Source organism: Anopheles darlingi, chromosome X (assembly GCF_943734745.1).
Source record: "Anopheles darlingi chromosome X, idAnoDarlMG_H_01, whole genome shotgun sequence".
In the NCBI taxonomy this organism is placed as follows: domain Eukaryota; kingdom Metazoa; phylum Arthropoda; class Insecta; order Diptera; family Culicidae; genus Anopheles; species Anopheles darlingi.
Window position 1 is genome coordinate 4,885,407 of NC_064873.1, and position 17,685 is coordinate 4,903,091.

Consider the following 17,685-nt stretch of genomic DNA (forward strand, 5'->3'; position numbering starts at 1 on the left):
TGCAGAGTGAGTGCGACGCGCGCTGTGAGTGAGTGAGTGAGTGACCGAATGGGGGGAGCTCGATCGAGCGATCGAGCGGCGAGTGCGGCGAGAGGGCTGTTGGCTCTGCGGGCACCACGGCACCGATCGCGCACCGACCAGGCCGCTCATTCGAAGGTAGAACGTTGGAAAGAACAAACACGTTGCCACGAGCGGCGTCAATCCAGGCGGCGTTCCCCGAGCAGAGCAGAGCAGAGCAGAGCAGAACAGAGCGCCCGAAGGTGGAATCGAAAGCCAGAATTCCAGAACAGGAACAGCACAGGCAGCAGTGAGTGTGTGTGAGAGAGAGCGAGCGAGCGAAAGAGGTGAACCTCATCCTGTGGTCACCACTTTTCGGTTTTCCAAGAACAATTTTCCAGCAACCAAGGCGACAACCGACCACGCACGCACGCTGAACCCTGGCTGGCGCTGCAGTTTTTTAGTTTTTTTGTTGCTCGAGAACCGGAACCCTAACCTCAACACGCAACCACCACCGCAGCACACAGCAGCAGCAGCAACAGGGACGCTGGGTGTGATTCCCGTTCTGCATTCCTGTAAGTGTCAACGTAAAGTAACGTACGTGTGCCCAGTGTGTGTGTGTGCAATAGAACAGTTTGTGTAACGCGGATTGACAAAAAAAAAGGATCAGCGTTCCGGCTCGTTCGGCAGTTCGTCTTGTGTCAGGTGCGCTACTTTGCGTGTGTCGTCACTAGTGTCTCTACAAGTAGTCTGTAGGTCGGTTAAGGTGCTCTGGTCACGCCAGACACGCCAGGCGACGATCTTTCGACGAACGCAAAGCACAAAAAGGCTAGCACGGGGGGGAACACTAACCACCACTTAAGAAGGCAAAGCTAGTGTGCGTTCTCGCCTAGAATATCGCGTGTTCCGTTCTGTGTGTGTGCGTGTGTGTGCTTGTGTGCAGTAGCAGCAGCAGCTAAGAGTAGTAGAAGCAGCAGGAGCCGGCGACACAGCGAGCAAAGGACATACCACAATCAACCACCGGGACTTGCACTTGCAAACGGATGATAGAAGAAGAAGAAGAAGCAGAGAGCTAAGGGGTGGGGTGTTTGGGGACCTAGGGCTAGGGGCTAGGGAGGGTTCATCAATGGGTTAGCTCGCTGTTGCTGTTCGTCAACAATCAACACAACGTCCGGCTGCATCCTTTACGCGTTCGTTCTAATACACCTATTCCGCAGCACACACACACACACACACGCGCGCGCACATAGTGTGTATGTGTGCGTGTGTGTGTCTGGTTACCTCACCGATTCCCGATACTCTACTATCAACCACACCTCGTGCCTAGTGGATCAAGCAAAGTGGATCAAGCAACGATCCTCTCGTTCTCCACAGCTTTTTCTTTCAACTCTTTTCCTTTTTCCTTCTTCCCCGACCATCCCGCCCGTTCGCTAACCCACCGCATGCGCTGCTATTTCTCTCTATTCCTGCAAACCAAACCAAAATACAGCCGAAAACAACAGCAACAACAGCAACAACAACAACAACAAAACCATCAGGAGGATACTCCCAGCAGCAGTAGAAGCAGTGTATATCAAGTGCGTGCGTGTGTGTGTGTGACGTAGTAGCGGTGTACCAGCTTTTTCAAGTTTTTGCAGTGGCAGGTGTACAGAGAGATCAGAGAGTCACCTCGACGACGACCAGCAACCTGCAACGCCACATCAAAGCAGGAGCCGGAAGCTGTGTCTAGATGTCTGGGGCCCGGGCCCGACTACCCGACAAACTACCGAGCAGCGGAAGGGCACCGCACCACCGGCTCCGCCAGTAATCGGAAGTGCGGCCGCCGCGCAACCGTGTGCGTGCGTGCGCGTGTGTGCGTGCGCAGTTGCGCGCACGCCAGCGCGTTTGTTTCGGCCGGATCAATCGACCGGTGTGTGTGTGAGTGTGTATGTGTGTGCGCGTGTGTGTGTTTATGTGTCCGTAACCGGAAGGAGGACAACACAACACAACCCAAAACACCGGAGAGAGAGAGAGAAGCAGCAGAACTATTGCAGAGCGCGTCGGAGTTAAATTGTGCGCGTGAATAGCGAGCATAGCGAGAAGAAGAAGATAGACAGAACAGCATGCCGAAGATCTTTCTCATCAAGAACCGGCTGCACCAGCAGCAGCTGCGGTTGCTCGAGGCACAGAAGAACAGCCACTACGATGGTGCGGACGGGCGCGGCAACGGCGTCGTCGGTGATGGTGCGGGCGGTGGACCGGCCGGCGGTGCCGCCAGCGGTGTCGTCGGTGTCGGCGGCGCCGGCGACGGTGGCGTCGGCGTCGGCGTCGGCGTCAGTGGCGCCGGTGCTGGAGGCACCCTCAACGAGCCGCTCTCGCTGGTATCGCGCAAACGCGAACACAAGGATACAACAGGTGAGTTGACGTTTCGATTAGAACCATTACTACTACTACTGCAATTCTCTTCGCCGTAGGGAGGGGGGGGGGGGGAGTAGAGAGATTCGGTCTGGTTAGAGGAAAAGGGGTGAGCGATGAATGGGGTCGGTCGGTTATGAAATGATCCTCGCGCAGCATGGAAATGAGGGCCGCGGGCAGCTCGCCAGCCAGCCAGCCAGCCAGCCAGCCGCCGCATCGCATTAGCATCCTCGAGCGGCCCAAAAGCCAACCGTGCCGTGCCGTGTACCGTGAGTACAGCTTCAGCATATGCAGATCCGGGCTCCCCGGCACCCGGGCGGATTGTTGTTCGTTCGTTCGTTCGCCGCGTTCTTCTTCTTTTTCTTTTTCTTGTTCTCGATCGATTCGTTTTGCATAGAGCGGCTCGGTTCGGTGATCATTTCAATACACGTGGTTCAGTGGCCTCGCTGTTCTAACCACACCTCCCACCCCCACCCCCTTTCCCTTCGTCGCAATATGTCACACACTTTACGCATCGGTTTCGGTTCGGTGCCGATCACCATTCGAGGAGTTCGAGAAGTTCGAGGAACCTCAAAAACAAAAAAAAAAAACAACAGCGCGCGAAAGAGGAAGCGAAACGTGATGCGCGCGCATCCACCACTTCCGATCTACACATACACACGCACACAGTCAGCTCGTTGTCTTAATTGTTCCTTTGGTGGCAAAATTTTGTGCCTCATTTGCAACCTTAGCGCTTGCTGGCTTGACGACTCCTTATGATGATGAAGAGAAGCAGCAGCAGCAGCAGCGAGGCAGCAGCAACAATGCAAATCACACTAGCACTGACACACACACACACACGCAGGCTCGTGCATGTTTTATGTGGCGCCGCACTGGCCTGGCTACCCCTGGCCGCATCAAAAAATCACGCAGCGCTCGCGCTCGGTTCGTGCGCTGCTCCAAAAGCTGCTGACTAGGCATTTGGGTGGTGCTGCTGGTGCTGCTCCAGTCCCTGGATTTGCGTAACACGCACTTGGAGCACCGGCTTGCGCACTGGCACTGGCAAGCATCCGTACCGGCAGACTAACCAACCCCCTTGGGGGAGGGTGGAACTGTCAAACGATTGCATAATAGCCTGCATCGTCCATCACCCAACCGACCGAGCGTATTAGCATAAGAACGGAATTTCGATGCAGGAAGGATGCAAAAGGGGTCCCGTGGGGTGGCGAGATCGGAGGTGTGTGTGAGCGCGCGTGCGCGCGCCTCTAACTCGATGCAAATTGCATTGTCAGCAGAAGGGGGAGGAGCAGGAGCAGGAGCAGCCTACCTATTACACCATCGCGTTGGCGGCGCAGGGGCTGGTTCTGGGCTTGGGCATGGAATGTTCCGGAATGTTCCCGGCTGAACACGAGAGGCTGCGACAATTAAGCAGCAGCAGCAGCAGCAGCAGCCACAAAGCGGATCAGTATTACCCGGCGAAACCAGCAGGAGCAGGAGCAGCAACCTGTTGGTTTTTTTGGTTGAGGGGTTGTAGAAGCGGGTGGCAAGTGTGTCAAATTTCGACTTGCGAGCGAGCGAACGAGCGCACAAACCACACACACACACACACACACACACACGCTCGAGGTGTGTCGCACTTTGTTTGCAAACGATGCAAACGTCAGCAAAATGTCGAGCAGATCGACGAAGCGAAATGCGTTCCATTCGGTGGCAGGGTTAGGGTTTCGTCCGCCCGCCCGCCCGCCCGCGAATTGCGCGTGTGCTGGATGGGAGGAAGTGGGCAGGTGGTCTGTCTGCCCCGGGCCCTTTCCTGTGCCCTATGTGTTTGCCCTTCGATTCCCTACTTTCCGGCTTTTTTTTGGGGTTTAATTCTTTTTGGCGCAGGCTAGGGGAAGCGGAGCCAGAAGGTACGGTGGTGCGGTGGACCTGCTGTTTATTCGTTTCGCTATCGATTCGCGCAAGCTCGCTCTCGCGAAAGAAACTCGCACCACGCCGGGAGTGCTGAGTCAGCGTAACGCCGTCGCACGGGGGTTGGATTTAATTTAATGTGTTGTGAGGTGGGAAAGGGGGGAGAGGGGGAAGGGCGGCAGGAAAGTGATCCGATTTCGACGCCAATTTGCAAAACTCGCTGGCTGGCTGGCTGGCGGTTCGTCCGGCTCGACGGCCTCCGGGTGGTTGGTGGTTGTTGTTGTTGCTGTACCGCTGACTGTTTTGTTTTGTTTGAAATGCGATCCGCCCTGCGCCGACTGTGTGTGTGGAGGAAGAGGGGCGCGCGCTACTGGTGGTGGTGGTGGTGGTGGTGGTGGTGATGTGCAAGGATTCCATTTGCATAAATGGTGGACGCTGGGGGACGTAGCACATTGCATGGTCAGCGCGCGCGAGTTGCGAGTTTCTCGCTCGTCGCAGCGTCGAGGTGAACCCCAATCGCCGTCCAACTAATGGGAGAGGAGAATACGGGACGGGGGGGAAGGCGGAGAGTTACCTGTATCCTGTGTACAGACCCCACCACCGACCCCCGTTCTGCACCCTTGCGGTGCTCGAGAACGAGAACTCACGACGACGACGCAGTCCGGTTGTTATATCATGCTGCTACAAGTTAAATGCAAGCAAGGGAGGTAAAGGGAAGGTAAACGAGCTGGCAGGTGAAGCCCTTGTACTGGCAGCAGCACCAGCCAGCCAGTGTGTGTGTGTGTGTGTGGTTTACAGACGCTGGTCTGTACTGTTCGATCCCGTTGCCGTCGTTCGTCGCTAGCGGTGCATTGCAGTCACTTCGCCTGTCCAAAGCAGGTCGCCCTTCTCATCTCGCCCTCTCGTTCTCTCTTTGTGCTCTCTCGCGCTCTCTCTCATCTCTCTCTCTCTCTCTCTGGTAAGACGATCACGAATTGTCAAACGGATCAAACACCGAGGGGTGCGTGGGTCCGAGGTGGGGTGGCAGGTTGGCCTTAGCCTAGACACACTTTGTGGTCCCGCCATCTTCAATACACTGCTTCTCCCTACCACTCTCCCATTCCCCGTCTCCCGTGTCATGTCACGCACGCACGACATGCGTGGTAGTAGTGGTGGTGGTGCCGCCGCCGCTAGCACATTGACATTGAAGGTGAAGTGAATGATGGAGGAAGAAAGGGGGGGTTGGGAGGCACGACGCACGACGGAGCTCGCGAATCGCACGCTCGCTCGCTCGCTCGCGACCACTCGTGGGCTTCCGCGGTACTCGCGCCACGGCAACAACAAGGGCAACAAGGAAGCTGGTTCCGATGGCGTTTTGGGGGGAGGGGGAAGGGGGAAGGTGGAGGGGGGGGACCAGCCTCTCTCGAGTCGAGCGAACGGAACGATTCGCCTTGTCTCTTGTAGGTCAGGGTTAACGACTCGCCACACAGGTCTCTCTCTCTCTCTCTCTCTCTCTCTCTCTCTCTCTCTCTCTCTTCTCTCTCGCTCTCTCCCCTTTAGCCTGCTCTCTGTGACGGTGACAGTGCGCGTTGTGTATGAATTTGCATGCCGAACCTTAACCTGCACCTCCATTTTGAGGATAGCATGTGGCGAATGGGGGAGGCAGGGCCGTGGGGGAGGTTTCATCCCCAAGCAAAAAAAAAAAAACAGGCTCGGAAATCTCGATCGAATTTGCGATCATGTGACGACCGAGGATCGCACGAGGGGGTTGCATTTTTTTTTATTTATTTTTTTCCTCTTTTTAGTTAGGGGATGAAGGGGATGCAAAATGGGGAGACAGGTGCAGCAAAATGCAGCAGCAGCAGCAGATGCATGTGTCTGTGTGTGTGTGACAATTCAGGAGCGCCGTGTGTGGAGTAGAAGCAAGAGTAATACGTAGGTTTGTGGCCGAATGGGTGCGGGGGTGCGACAGCAGCGAGTGAGATAGACCGGTTAGCGTCGCGAAGCGTAGCTTCGTCGTCGTCGGTCGTCCGTCCAAATGGAATGTAGGTCAAGTTTGGACGGCCGGCACCCACCTACACGCCGGCACCGCACACACACACACACACACACACACACACACACACACATCATGGCCACGACCGCGACCCTCAGTGCACCACTTTGTTGATGGGGGTTGGCATGCATGACATGGGGGGAGAGAGAGAGAGAGAGTCTGGTCTGGTGGTTTGGTGTGCCAAAGATGGCAAACCCCCTGAGGTGGCTGGCGACGAATCGCACACACACACACATGCATTCATACGCACAGTTCCGAAACAACCGCAACAGTCCCTCCACCGTGGCCGTCGAACGTCAAGGCTGCGGCACTGCTCCGCAGACGCTTACTTAACTGTCACCACAAGCCCCCCCCCCCCCCCTCTCCTCTCCGCTTCGACCTTTTGGCATGCGCAAATCTACCATCCCCCCCTACCCCCCTACCCCCTGCTAGCAACCCTCACCGAGCAGGAGGGTGGCTTACGTCAACAACAAGCAACGGGGCAGCTCTCTCTCTCTGTCTCTGTCTCTTTCATCTCGTGGTTCGCAGAGCGGCACGCAGATCGATCTGTGCGACTGTGCAACCCCCCACCCCCTCCCTCCCCCTGTCCAAATCCCCTGTAAGATTGAACTGGGGGGGACCGCAACAACGAAGGTGGCGAAGGTAAAAACGTTGATGGTCGTCAACGTGGCCAGGGTGACCAAGGGGAGGGGGGTGGATGGCGTGGAGCGTGCCGAGATGCGTCGCGGTTTCGGTGCAAGGTCTCGACGACGGCGACGACGATGACAACGTGCCGTAGCGGTACACCACGCGGCGTCGTGCACTTCACGTCCGCGGACCGTGGACCGCGAAGTGAGGCGAAGATCAAGGCCCTCCCCCTACCCCCTACCCCCTCCATCCCTCATCCCCGATGCCGATCGTTCGCTGGCTGGCTGGCACGGAGTGTTTAACGGAGGTTCAGTTCAGGGGAGGGGGTTTGACGCAGGGGAAGAGGGATGAATGCGAGGGGTTGCTTTAAATTATTGTTGCTTTTTTTTTTGCTTCGTCTTCTGAGCATTTTCGGCGCACAAGACTCCGGCACCGGAAAGCGTATCGCATCTGCCCCCTGGGAGGGGGAGGGGGGATGGGGGAAGAGGCAGCGTGTGTCGAACACGAACATCCCCCCCCCCCCCATCTCGCCGCCCCTGTTCCTCCTCGAGCCACTACTTACTGGTCGGCAAGGTCAATATCTTCTCCAGCGTTTAACCTTGATAAAACCTGCTTCACTTCGAGCCTCCGTCGAGTCGAGTCGAGCCAGATCGTATGTGTGTGTGTGTGTGTGAGCGGGGGGGAACGATTCTGCTGACGCCGTCAAACGCCGTTGGTAGCGCGCGATTCGCAGCAACAGCAACAGCAGCAGCAGCAGCAGCAGCCATTTGCGAGCAGCACAAACCCCCCATCATAGGGAGGGTGAGGAGGGTTCTCGTGGCGTGGAGGCTTGCGGCGAACAAAGCATTTCGTGTTCGTGTTCGTGTTCGTGCTTGGCGCAGCCGCAGCCGCAGCGGAGAAAGAGCCTCGGAAAAGGATGAGAATGCACCGACTGGCGTTTGTGGGAGAGAAAAGGGGGTAGGGGGGGGGGGGGGGGCAGAGAGAACACGGACAGCCTGTGTGCCCCCCTTCTTCTCAAAGGGGGGGGGGGGGGTTCTGTTGTTGGTTCCTTTCCCTGCATTCTTCGTCCTCTTCCTTCAGTTCTGGTGCTTCGTTTTTCTGTTTTCTTCTCTCTTTTTTTCAATTCTTTCTTTTCCTGCTTCTTCTTCTTCTTCTGCTGCTGCTGCTGTTGATACTGGGCTCCCGGGGAACCCCCCCCCCAAAAAGGGGGACAGGAAGGGCTAGTATATCTCGCGCTAAACCTCATTCTCGCGTTCGTCGCTTGGACGCGGCTTGGACGGACCAAGTCCAAGTCTTCTGTTCTGTTTTCGGTCTTCGGGAACGGGACTCGCCTTCGGGCCAATCTACCAAAATGGCTCTGAGCACGGTTCGGTTTCGTTTTATTTTCGATCGTTGGTGTATTGTTCTACCACCGACTGAGAGAGAGAGAGAGAGCAAGAGAGAGAAAGAGAGACAGAGAGAGAGAAACGAAGGAAGATGAACAGAACAGAAGAGGAGGCAGCAGCAGCAGTAGTAGCGCGAGCAGAGCGATCATGTATGTATGCGCGACGTGTTCTTGCAACCGAGACCACGATCACCAGCAACACCCTGCTTCATCCACCCCTCCCCTCCCGGGGCTGTTCGTTCCACCTTTAACCGTTGTATGAGCAACGATGGGATAGCAAAACGCGAAAGGGGCTCGATTGGTTTGTTAGTGTGTGTGTGTGAGAGAGAGAGAGAGAGAGATGCGCGAGCAGGAAAAACAGGATGAAGCAGAAGCAAAGGAACAAGTGGAAGAAGCAGCACGGGACGGGACGGGATGGGACGGGACGGGGCAAATTACCTATTCTTGTGATCGCGGCGGTCTTTATCTAGCGTTTCGTTTCGTTTCGTTCGGTTTTCTTTCGTTTTCCTTCTCTCGCTTTTGCTTCCTGCTTCTCGCTTCTTCACCTCCTCGTCCTCCTCCTTCTCCTCCTTCGCTTATACTTCTTCAAGCTGCTGCTGCTGCTGCTGCTGGTGGTGGCTTTTGTGTGCGAGAATCCTTTCAATCACTCCCGGGCACACCCTAACCCCTCATCCCCACCCCCCATCCCACCCGGCACAATAACGGGGTACGCGGAGCACGAAGATGAGCTCCGAATGGCAGCTCGCGATGCCAACTTCGATCCCTTTCCTTTAGGGGTCTTCCTAGTTACGTGCTTCGCTCTGCCCTCTCCCTTCACCCTTCCTTTCAACACACACATACACAATAGTGGCTGAGGCTCAGGAGCTAATGCTGTTGCTGCTGCTGCTGCTGCTGCTAATGTTGTACTCCGAATCGGAGAAGGTGTGCTAAGTAAGGGAGTAGAAGGGAGGAAGGGGGATGGCGGTGAAGTGAGCTTGAGCTGGTTCTTCTTGTGTTCTCCCCTCCCCCCTCCCCTCCCCCTGGACATGTGTAGCGAGGTGCAACGCGGACAACGCACCGGGGGGGTTGCCGGTTGCTGACTTGGAAAACGATAATTACGAACACTATTCTTCTTTCTCTTCTTCCCTCGCCGTCGTCTTCCTGTTCCTGTTCTTGTTCTTGTTCTTGCTCTTGTTCTCTTCTTGCCTCTCTGCCTTTGGTTGCGGACTGGCGTGTGCGCCCCGAAGGAGCGAAGCAGCTCCTCGTGGAGCTTCTCGTCTGCATTCCTCGGGAGGTTGTGGCGCTCCTTGCGCTCCAGAGTTTAACTGTGGCGCGCGTGTGTGTGTGTTTGCGGGTGAAGGATGCGCTTTCCAGGGGCTCTCTCTCTCTCTCTCTCTCTCCCTTTCTCTCTCTCTCTCTCCACATTCAGGGAAAAATAGCCGGGCTAAGAAGGAAGTGGACGAGTAAAATAAGCGATAGACGAGTGCTTCTGACGAAGAGGGGTGGGGGAGGCCCTCCCCATCCTCAAGGGCATGGGCGAGAATCGGCCACGAAGATACAATCTTTTGTTCTCCACTTTGCTCTCTCTCTTTTTTTCTCTCTCTCTCTCTCTCTCTCTCTCTCTCTCTCCCTTTTCCTCTTTCTCGCCCTTCGTTGCTATCGACGATCGCCGCAGCCCCAATTTAGCTTCGGTTCCAGGGAGCGGGGGTTGCAGACGTGGCAAAGCAAGAGAGAGAGAAGGAGAGAGAGAGCACAGAACAGGAGAGAGGACAGAACAAGAGAGGGGAGGGGGTGGGGGGCGACTAGTGCAGCTAGGTACCGCCAACGCCAACGAATGGGGAAGAAGAATTCGAGTTTCTGGAGCCGGATCCGTACCTCCGTAGCCGATTTGATGCTTCTCGGCGAGCGGATGGCTGTTGCAGGAAACAAGAAAGAGGGGGGAGGGGGAGAGGGGGGCATGTAACACAAGCAGATGGACTGGAACGGACTGGACTGGATTCTTTGGCCAAGAAGAAGAATGAAAAGAAAAGAACGCACGAGAACCATCAACCCCCAGCCCACAAGGGAGGAAAACTTTGCGGGGAGGGGGAGAGGGGTTTGGGGACTGAGGGAAGGTTCAAAACTCGTGTGAACGGTTCTTATGTTCCAGCATCTTCTCTTTCTCTCTCTCTCTCTCCCTGTCTCTCTCTCTCTCTCTCTCTCTCTCTCATTTCTCTCTCTCTCTCTCCTGTTCTCCTTTTGTCTCTCGTACTGTCTTGAATTCGGACACTCGGAACCGGAATATGTTAATAACAGAAAAAAACATACCCCTTGGGGTGGTAAGGGGTGGAAGGAGGAGAAGGAGGAGGTGGAGGAGAGGATGCGACGCGTGTTACTGTGTCCGCCACACTCCGATGAATCTCCCCTCTCCCCTCTCTACCTTTTCCGTGAACCTGTCTTTGGGTGTTTGTGTGTGTGCCCGCTGCTGCTGGTGTTGTTGTTGTTGTAGGCAGCCCTTTGTCTCCCCCCCCTCCCCCCTTCACGCACCGCTCACGTCATCTGCTCAGCGGCACCCATTTCCGTTATTTACCAGCGCCACATTTCTCACAGGGGGGAGGGGGTGGTGGTGATGGCGGGTTCGTTGGTTGGTCACTCACATAGACAAACACACGCGCGCGCACTTCACGGCGAGAAACCTGCGTCGCTATGTGGAGTGGAAGAACGCCAAAAGGGGAGGATAGTGGCGGCGATGGTGGTGGTGGTGGTGGTGGTGGTGGAGGTTCGGAATCAAGAATAGCAGGAATCAGAATCACGCTCCCAACCGACCGAGAGGCCGGCAGCACGAACAAACGAACGAAGAACGAAGAACGAAAGACTTGGGCAGCAAAAGTGACGAACGCTCTGAGCCAAGAATGGATCACGCTGATGATGATGATGATGATGATGGCGATGGCGATGGCAGCGATGATGATGAGGATGATGATGGGGTTGAGCCAGCGGTTGGGCAGGACCGGGCCGAGGGGTGAGGGGATCGACGACGACGACGTCGACGTGGACGATCGATTGCCGTACCGAGTACAGTTAGACGAGAGTGCCACGAAGCATGCTTGTGTGTGTGCGTGCGTGTGTGTGTGTGTGTGTGAGTGCGAGATAAAGAGAGGTTCGAGAACCGCGGCTCCAGCTCGCTCTCTCTCTCTCTCTCTCTTCGCTTCGTCTCTAGTCCGGTCGCGCATCGCTGAGTACCGGTTTGTTGAAAGCGTTGGGGGATGTGTTCACCACTGCAGCGGATCGAGTTCTCGAGATTCTAATTAAATCATTTTCAACTGTCACTCCCCTCACCGGTGGCCGAACATTACACTTCCTTCTTCATCTGCCACCCATTCAGCGCTCTCATCCCTTAAAAGCACCACCACCCTCATGCAAAATGCAAACCAGCTTTCACGCGATTTGTGGTGTGTTTTAGTTTTAAATTATTTTGTTTTTTATTGTTTTCTCCTAAAACACGCATGTACACACACACACACACACCGACATGCACACTCGTCGGCGGTCACACACAATGTACGATAAAACCTGGCACCTGGTTTGGGCACCGATGAGTGCACCTGCGTGCGGGAATGGGGGGGGGGCGACGCTCAGGCACAAAGGAATCCTCCTCCCCCCCTTCCCCTTTCCCTTCTCTTTTTCTCTCTCTCTCGCTCTCTCTCTGTTCTACCAAGTTGCCATCATTGTCGTCGACGTCGCAACAAAACACTAGAACAATGATGGTGGTGCTCATCATCAGCCCGGGGGTGAGGGTGCGGGTAGGGGAAGATGGTGGTAGCGAGCGAACCGAAAGGCCAGCGAACCGGAAACCGCGCGCGTTCCACCAGCCATCAAGCCGCCACTGGAAAATGGCCGCCAGTAGCGCGGAAATGATGATGATGATGACCACACGATCATTCTCATTCTCATCATCATCATCATCATCGTCGTCTTCATTATCATCGTTCTCGCTCATCTTTCCTCACCTCACAACCACCTTGCTGCCTTTCACAACCCCCTTCCGGGGGGGGGCTCGAAACCAGTGACTACTTGTAAGAATGTGTGAAAGAGGGGAGGGGAGGGGGTTGAGGGATGGAAGAGTTGAACTTGTGAGGAGGGGGGGAAGGAAAGTAGCGAAGAGAAAGGTCGTTGATCTTTTTCACTTCAACTTCTACGAGGGGGAGGAGGGATGAGCGTGCTAGAGAGAGGGGAAGGGGGAGGAGGGGAGGGGAGGGGGAGCTAGTAGTTTGATGAGTAGCATAAATGGCGGAAGGCGATGCTGACGAGCATAAGTCTGTTGTTCGCTTGTAAGGGATGAAGAAGGGTAAAGGGGTGGAAGGGGTGGAGGGGTTGTTGGTGTGCATGAACAGCTGCGCAGAACGCAGTATTGCTAGGCAGATTCTGCGGCAGAGGGGGGACGTTGGATTATGCAACACGCACACACACACTCGCACACACACGCGCGCACAAGGTGATCACAACTCGCTGACGGTGAGGCCGACCACCGATGATGGTGGTGGTGTTGGTGCTGGTGATCGGAGGACGACGGATCGGGAACGGTGACCATACCGGTGGGGGTAGGGTGGGGGGTGCCGCCAGCGGGTACACCCGCACGGTTGCACCAGTAGCGCGTAGAACGCGCGCCGGAAGCACGGATTCATGTAGCAGTAGATGAGGGGATTGTAGCAGGAGTGGGACATGGCGAGCCAGTGGAAGGCAAACCAGAGGTACGGCAGCGGGGCCCAGTGCTCCGCATCCTCGCCGAGCGGTACGAGCAGAAACACGTTGAACGGCAACCAGCACACGATGAAGACGGTGACGACGGCGAGCATCATGCGGACGGTACGGCGCCGTGCCCGGCGCATATGGCGGTCCCGGGCGCGCCGCGATTCACCGAGCGGCGACGCGCTAGCGCCGGTCCGGCGCTGGTGATCCCACCACAGCCGCCACCCGATCCGGCCGTACGTGTAAACGAGCGCCACCAGCGGCACCAGAAACTGGAGCAACAGCAACGCCAACGAGTACGCCCGGTCGGCCCGCGCGTCCGGCCACACCTCGGTACAGATCGACTGGTGGCAGTGCGCATGCCAGTCGCTCGGTTGCACCAGCGTCGAGTGGAGGGCGATCGGGGCGGCCGTTACCGCCGCCCCCGTCCACACCGCACCGAGCAACAGTCCGGCACGGCGTTTGGCGGTGGCACCGCGGCGTCGCGACCAACCACGGAGCGGTGCCATGATCGCCCGGTACCGATCGACACTGACCGCGACGAGGGTGTAGGCGGACACTAGCACCGACACCGCCTGCAGGTAGTTGACGAGATGGCAGAGCAGCGGTCCGAACGGCCAGTACTGAAGCACGAACAGTGACGCGAACGAGAACGGGATACAGAAGAGCGTCATCAGCAGATCACCGAGGGCAAGGTTCGCGAGGTACAGGTTCGTGACGGTGCGCATTCCCATCCGGCCACTCGCGACGATCGCTATCACCGACGTGTTGCCAACGATCGAGAGGAGAAGCGTGCTGGCGTACGCACCGACCACCAGCACCTGGAAGTGGGGCCGGGCCAACCCTTCCGGCATCGCACTAGCGCACTCGTATTCCGGCAGCTGCGTGGTGCAATTGTTGAGTCCCTCTGACGACGACGCCATGCCGCACCGTCGGTTGGCCACTGGCCACTGCTGGGAATGCCCGGTCCGGTGCACGGTGCAGGAGCTGATGCCCAACATCGTCGTCGCCAACGTCGCGCGCTTACACTCATTGGCACCCGTGTGTGAGGTTGCTATTTTGCGCATAACACACTAATCAGAGGGCGACGACGACGGCGACGACGGCGACGACGGGATGAGAGTTTGAAGCGAAAAAAAAAAAAAAAAACCTACCCCCTCCCCATGTGTTACGCAAGCGCACAAGGGAAGATCGGAACCGTTGGTGCGAGTATGGTGCTCCCGGAAACCGGAAACCTCTTTTCGCGCGTCTGTCGTCGCATCATTTGCATCGACCGGAAGTGCGGTTGGGGCGGTTTTTGCGGGGGGGTGATATAGGGGGGGTGCGACCAACCCCCCAGTGCCATTTTTGGGCGAGTACGGCTCGTTTCGATGTATATCATAGACAAATACACCGCCTGTGTGTGTGTATGTGTGTGTGTGTGTGTGTGTGTGTGTGTGTGTGTGTGGTGTGGTGAGGGAGGGAGGGGGTGGTGGGTATCACGAAGTTTAAACGTCCCCAACGTGACGAAAAGGGGAATGGACAGCGGTTTTGGTTCCAAACCAAAATTCAAATTCCAATCCAGAACCCTCCAAAGGGATGGATAGAGGGATGGGGGATGGGGGGTGGTAGGACACACGGACACGTGACGCGTCGGGCACACGGACTCGTCTTCACCGGACTCCAGACGAAACAAAATCCAACGAAAGACGAGTAGGCGGTCCACTCACCTCTCCTCTCACCTCTTCTCCTCTCCGGTTGCATTATGCAACTCTCCCGGCTGCCCGGAGCTGAATAAGGGCGGAATTCGATTATCTGGGACAGAAGTCGCTCGAGGTTTGAGGTTCGTTGACAGCGTTTCCACCGCCAGCCAGCTGTTTGTGTTGTTTTTTTTTTTGTTGCTTCGCAGACAGTTTGGCAGAACCAAGCTCTATAGCGGGTGCAAGCGGGTTAAATAAAGGTGAAGTTGTTTGGAGCAGCAGCAGCAACAATTGCGACTGCGCTGGGGTCATGGTCCCAAACTGCGGGATGCGTGGCGAATAAAAAAAAAAAAACGTGACGTAGTTCGTAGACTGTGACAGATGATGGCGTACAATGAAAACAAGCAACATTTAATATCGTTTCCCTATCTCTCTCTCTCTCTCTCTGTATCTTTTCAGCCGATCGCGACATATTCGGCGAGGAGAACCGGCTGAGTCCACCCTGCCGGAAGCGGGCCTCGTCGCCAGCGGTTTCCATTTTCACTCGCGGTGTTGGCGGAGGTGACGAGCGCGGGGGCGATAGTTGCTCGGTGATTGCGGCGAGCTTCGGTGGTCACCATCACCAACAGCAGCAGCACCAGCACCACCAACAGCATCATCCTTTGCATCATCATCCTACTCTTCATCAACATCACCACCACCACCACAGTCAACAGCAGCATGGAGCGATGGCGATGGTCTACCATCAACAGCAGCAGCACCAGCAGCACCATCAACACCCTCACCAACATCCACATCTGCTCCACAGTGGACGCTTCGTCCGCAGCAGCAGCAATGCGCCCGCCAAAGAGTCCTGTGCCTCGTCGCCGTACGCCAGCGCCGGCGAGGCGGTCCCTCCCCCGACGATCGCGGAGCTGGAAGAGCGGGATGACACTGGCAGCACTGTCGGGGGCGTCAGCGTCAGCGGCGTCAGCGGCGGTGTGACGAGAATGAAGTACGAGAAGCGGCGTATCGCCTGCTACGGACCATCGCCGTACCTTGGCGTGCGCGATCGCGTACCGACCAATGCGGAGCGCAAGGCGTACCCACCGACACCCCCGCCACCGACACCCCCGCCACTGGCACCACCGTCAGCGCCACAACCGATGCTAACGGTGCTGGCGAAGGGGCGCGTCGGTACATCGGCGACGGATCGGGGTGCTGCGGCGAAGCCCGGAGTGCTGGAGACCGATGAGGAAGATGAGGAACAGCAGCAGCAGCAGCAGCAGCACGGAGCCGAGAAAGAGAAACGCGACGTGAATGTGGTAGTGGTGATGGAGGAGAAGAAACAGAAAACCGACGATGATGAGGAGCAGGAGAAGGAGGTGGAACGGCAGCTAGCAGAAGAGAAGAAGCGACCAGATGAGGGGAAGAAGGAGCACCAGGATGAGAAGGAGAAGGAGGACGAAGCGAAGGAGCAGGAAGCGCTGCAGAAGACGGCAAAGGAAGCGGAAAAGAAGAAAGTGATCGATGAGGAAGATGACGAGGAGGAAGGGGAGGAGGAGGAGGTGTCGGCACCACAGTCCCCGCATCCATCCGCCTCTGTGCTGTTGCGGCTGTCGCGGAAGGAAAAGGAAGAGAAACGTGACGGGATGGTTGAGGAAGAGGAGCAGACGAACAAGAAACAGACGAAGAAGAAGCAGAAGAAGAAGCAAGAGCCGGAACAGGAACAGGAAGAGGAAGAGGAAGGAGGTAAGGTCAAGATCCGGGAGGAACCGAGGGTACCGGGAGCCGGTGGCGACTCCGACGACCTTCCTCCGGACCATCCACTGCGGCTTCTGCCGTACCGTCTGCGGCTACCCTCGCCCAAGGGTCCCACTACCAACCCGGTCAAGAATCCGGACTCCTCCACCACCTCCACCTCCTCACCAACACCAGCACCAGCACCAGTGGCCACCGTGCCCGGAACGTGCGTCGTGCGCTGCTCCGTCATCCAGCGGACACCAACCGTACCGAAGGTGCAACCAACACCACCAACCGGTGGCGTACCGCAGGAAGAACAGCAGCAGCAGCAGCAGCAAAACCAAGGCGTTGACGCAACACCACGAGCGGTGGATCTGAAGGTTCGGCCACCGGTCGTGCTGCTGGCGGAACCGGAACAGGACCAACCGATCGACTACCACATACCGAAGCGACCGATCAGCAGCAGCAGCAGCAGCAGCAGCAGTGCTGAAGCTGGTGCGGAGGTTCGAAGTGGTGAGGAGTGTGATGGGTCGAGTGGTCGGGTCGCCACCATCATTGGCCACCGCATCGGTCGCCCCCAGCACCCGCATCTGCAGCCTTCCCATTCGGCTGCTGCGTTCCGGAAGGCGGCCGCGGCGGCTGCAGCGGCAAGGGCGGCTGCGGCGGCGGCCGTCCTCAGCGGTATTATGCAGGGAGCCGCCGGACACGGTCGCTCCTCGAACAACGGTGGTGGCGGAGGCGGTGGCGGTGGTGGCGGAACAAACCAATCCGGTGGCGGCGGCGGTGGTTCGTCCGGTGGCAATGGAGGTGCCGGCAACGGCGGCGGAGGAGGCGGCGGCGGTAGTGGCCTCAACTTTTCCTCCGGTGGAGGCGGCGGCGGCGGCGGTGGTGGTCTTGGCGCATTTGGCGGTGGTGGTGGCACTGGTGGCGGTGGTGGTGGTATGGGAGGTGGCCGAGATGGACGCTCGAACTATGGTCCAAACAGCCCACCAACCGGTTCGCTACCCCCGTTCTACGAGAGCCTGAAGGGTGGTGGTGCCGGGGGTGCCCTCAACGGGTACAACGCCAACGGTGGCTACCTGATGACGAACAGTGCGGCGGCCAGCAACTACCAGCAGCTACTGAACACGCTCGAGTGCGAAGCGGCCGCCCAGGAGCTGGGTGGTGGTGGTGGGCAGGGTGGTACGGCGGGGTTGCTCGGTCTGGGAACGGGCTTCCCCGGGTACGCCAGTGCGACCAGCGATGGTGGTGGC

General features: G+C 57.3%; 2 protein-coding genes across 2 annotated transcripts in view; one reads left to right on the forward strand and one right to left on the reverse strand.

Moving 5' to 3' along the window:
* The first annotated feature begins 175 nt into the window (after positions 1-175).
* LOC125952899 (transcriptional regulator ovo-like) overlaps positions 176-17,685 on the forward strand; it is a 21,873-nt gene continuing 4,363 nt past the window's right edge. Inside the window, 4 exon segments of the mRNA XM_049682663.1 lie at positions 176-307; positions 1,487-2,391; positions 15,170-17,179; positions 17,240-17,685. The exon segment at positions 17,240-17,685 is cut by the window's right edge and continues 976 nt beyond it. Coding sequence (XP_049538620.1) covers positions 2,100-2,391; positions 15,170-17,179; positions 17,240-17,685 — 2,748 coding nt within the window. The 5' untranslated portion in view covers positions 176-307; positions 1,487-2,099.
* LOC125952621 (RYamide receptor-like) lies at positions 12,685-13,950 on the reverse strand. The gene has a single exon (XM_049682216.1). The coding sequence runs from the start codon at positions 13,883-13,885 to the stop codon at positions 12,782-12,784; it is 1,104 nt and encodes a 367-aa protein (XP_049538173.1). The 5' UTR covers positions 13,886-13,950; the 3' UTR covers positions 12,685-12,781.

What these genes read in the sequence shown, in the direction of transcription:
- LOC125952621 (XM_049682216.1), bottom strand. Translation starts at nt 13,885, where the DNA reads ATGCCGGAAGGGTTGGCCCGGCCCCACTTCCAGGTGCTGGTGGTCGGT.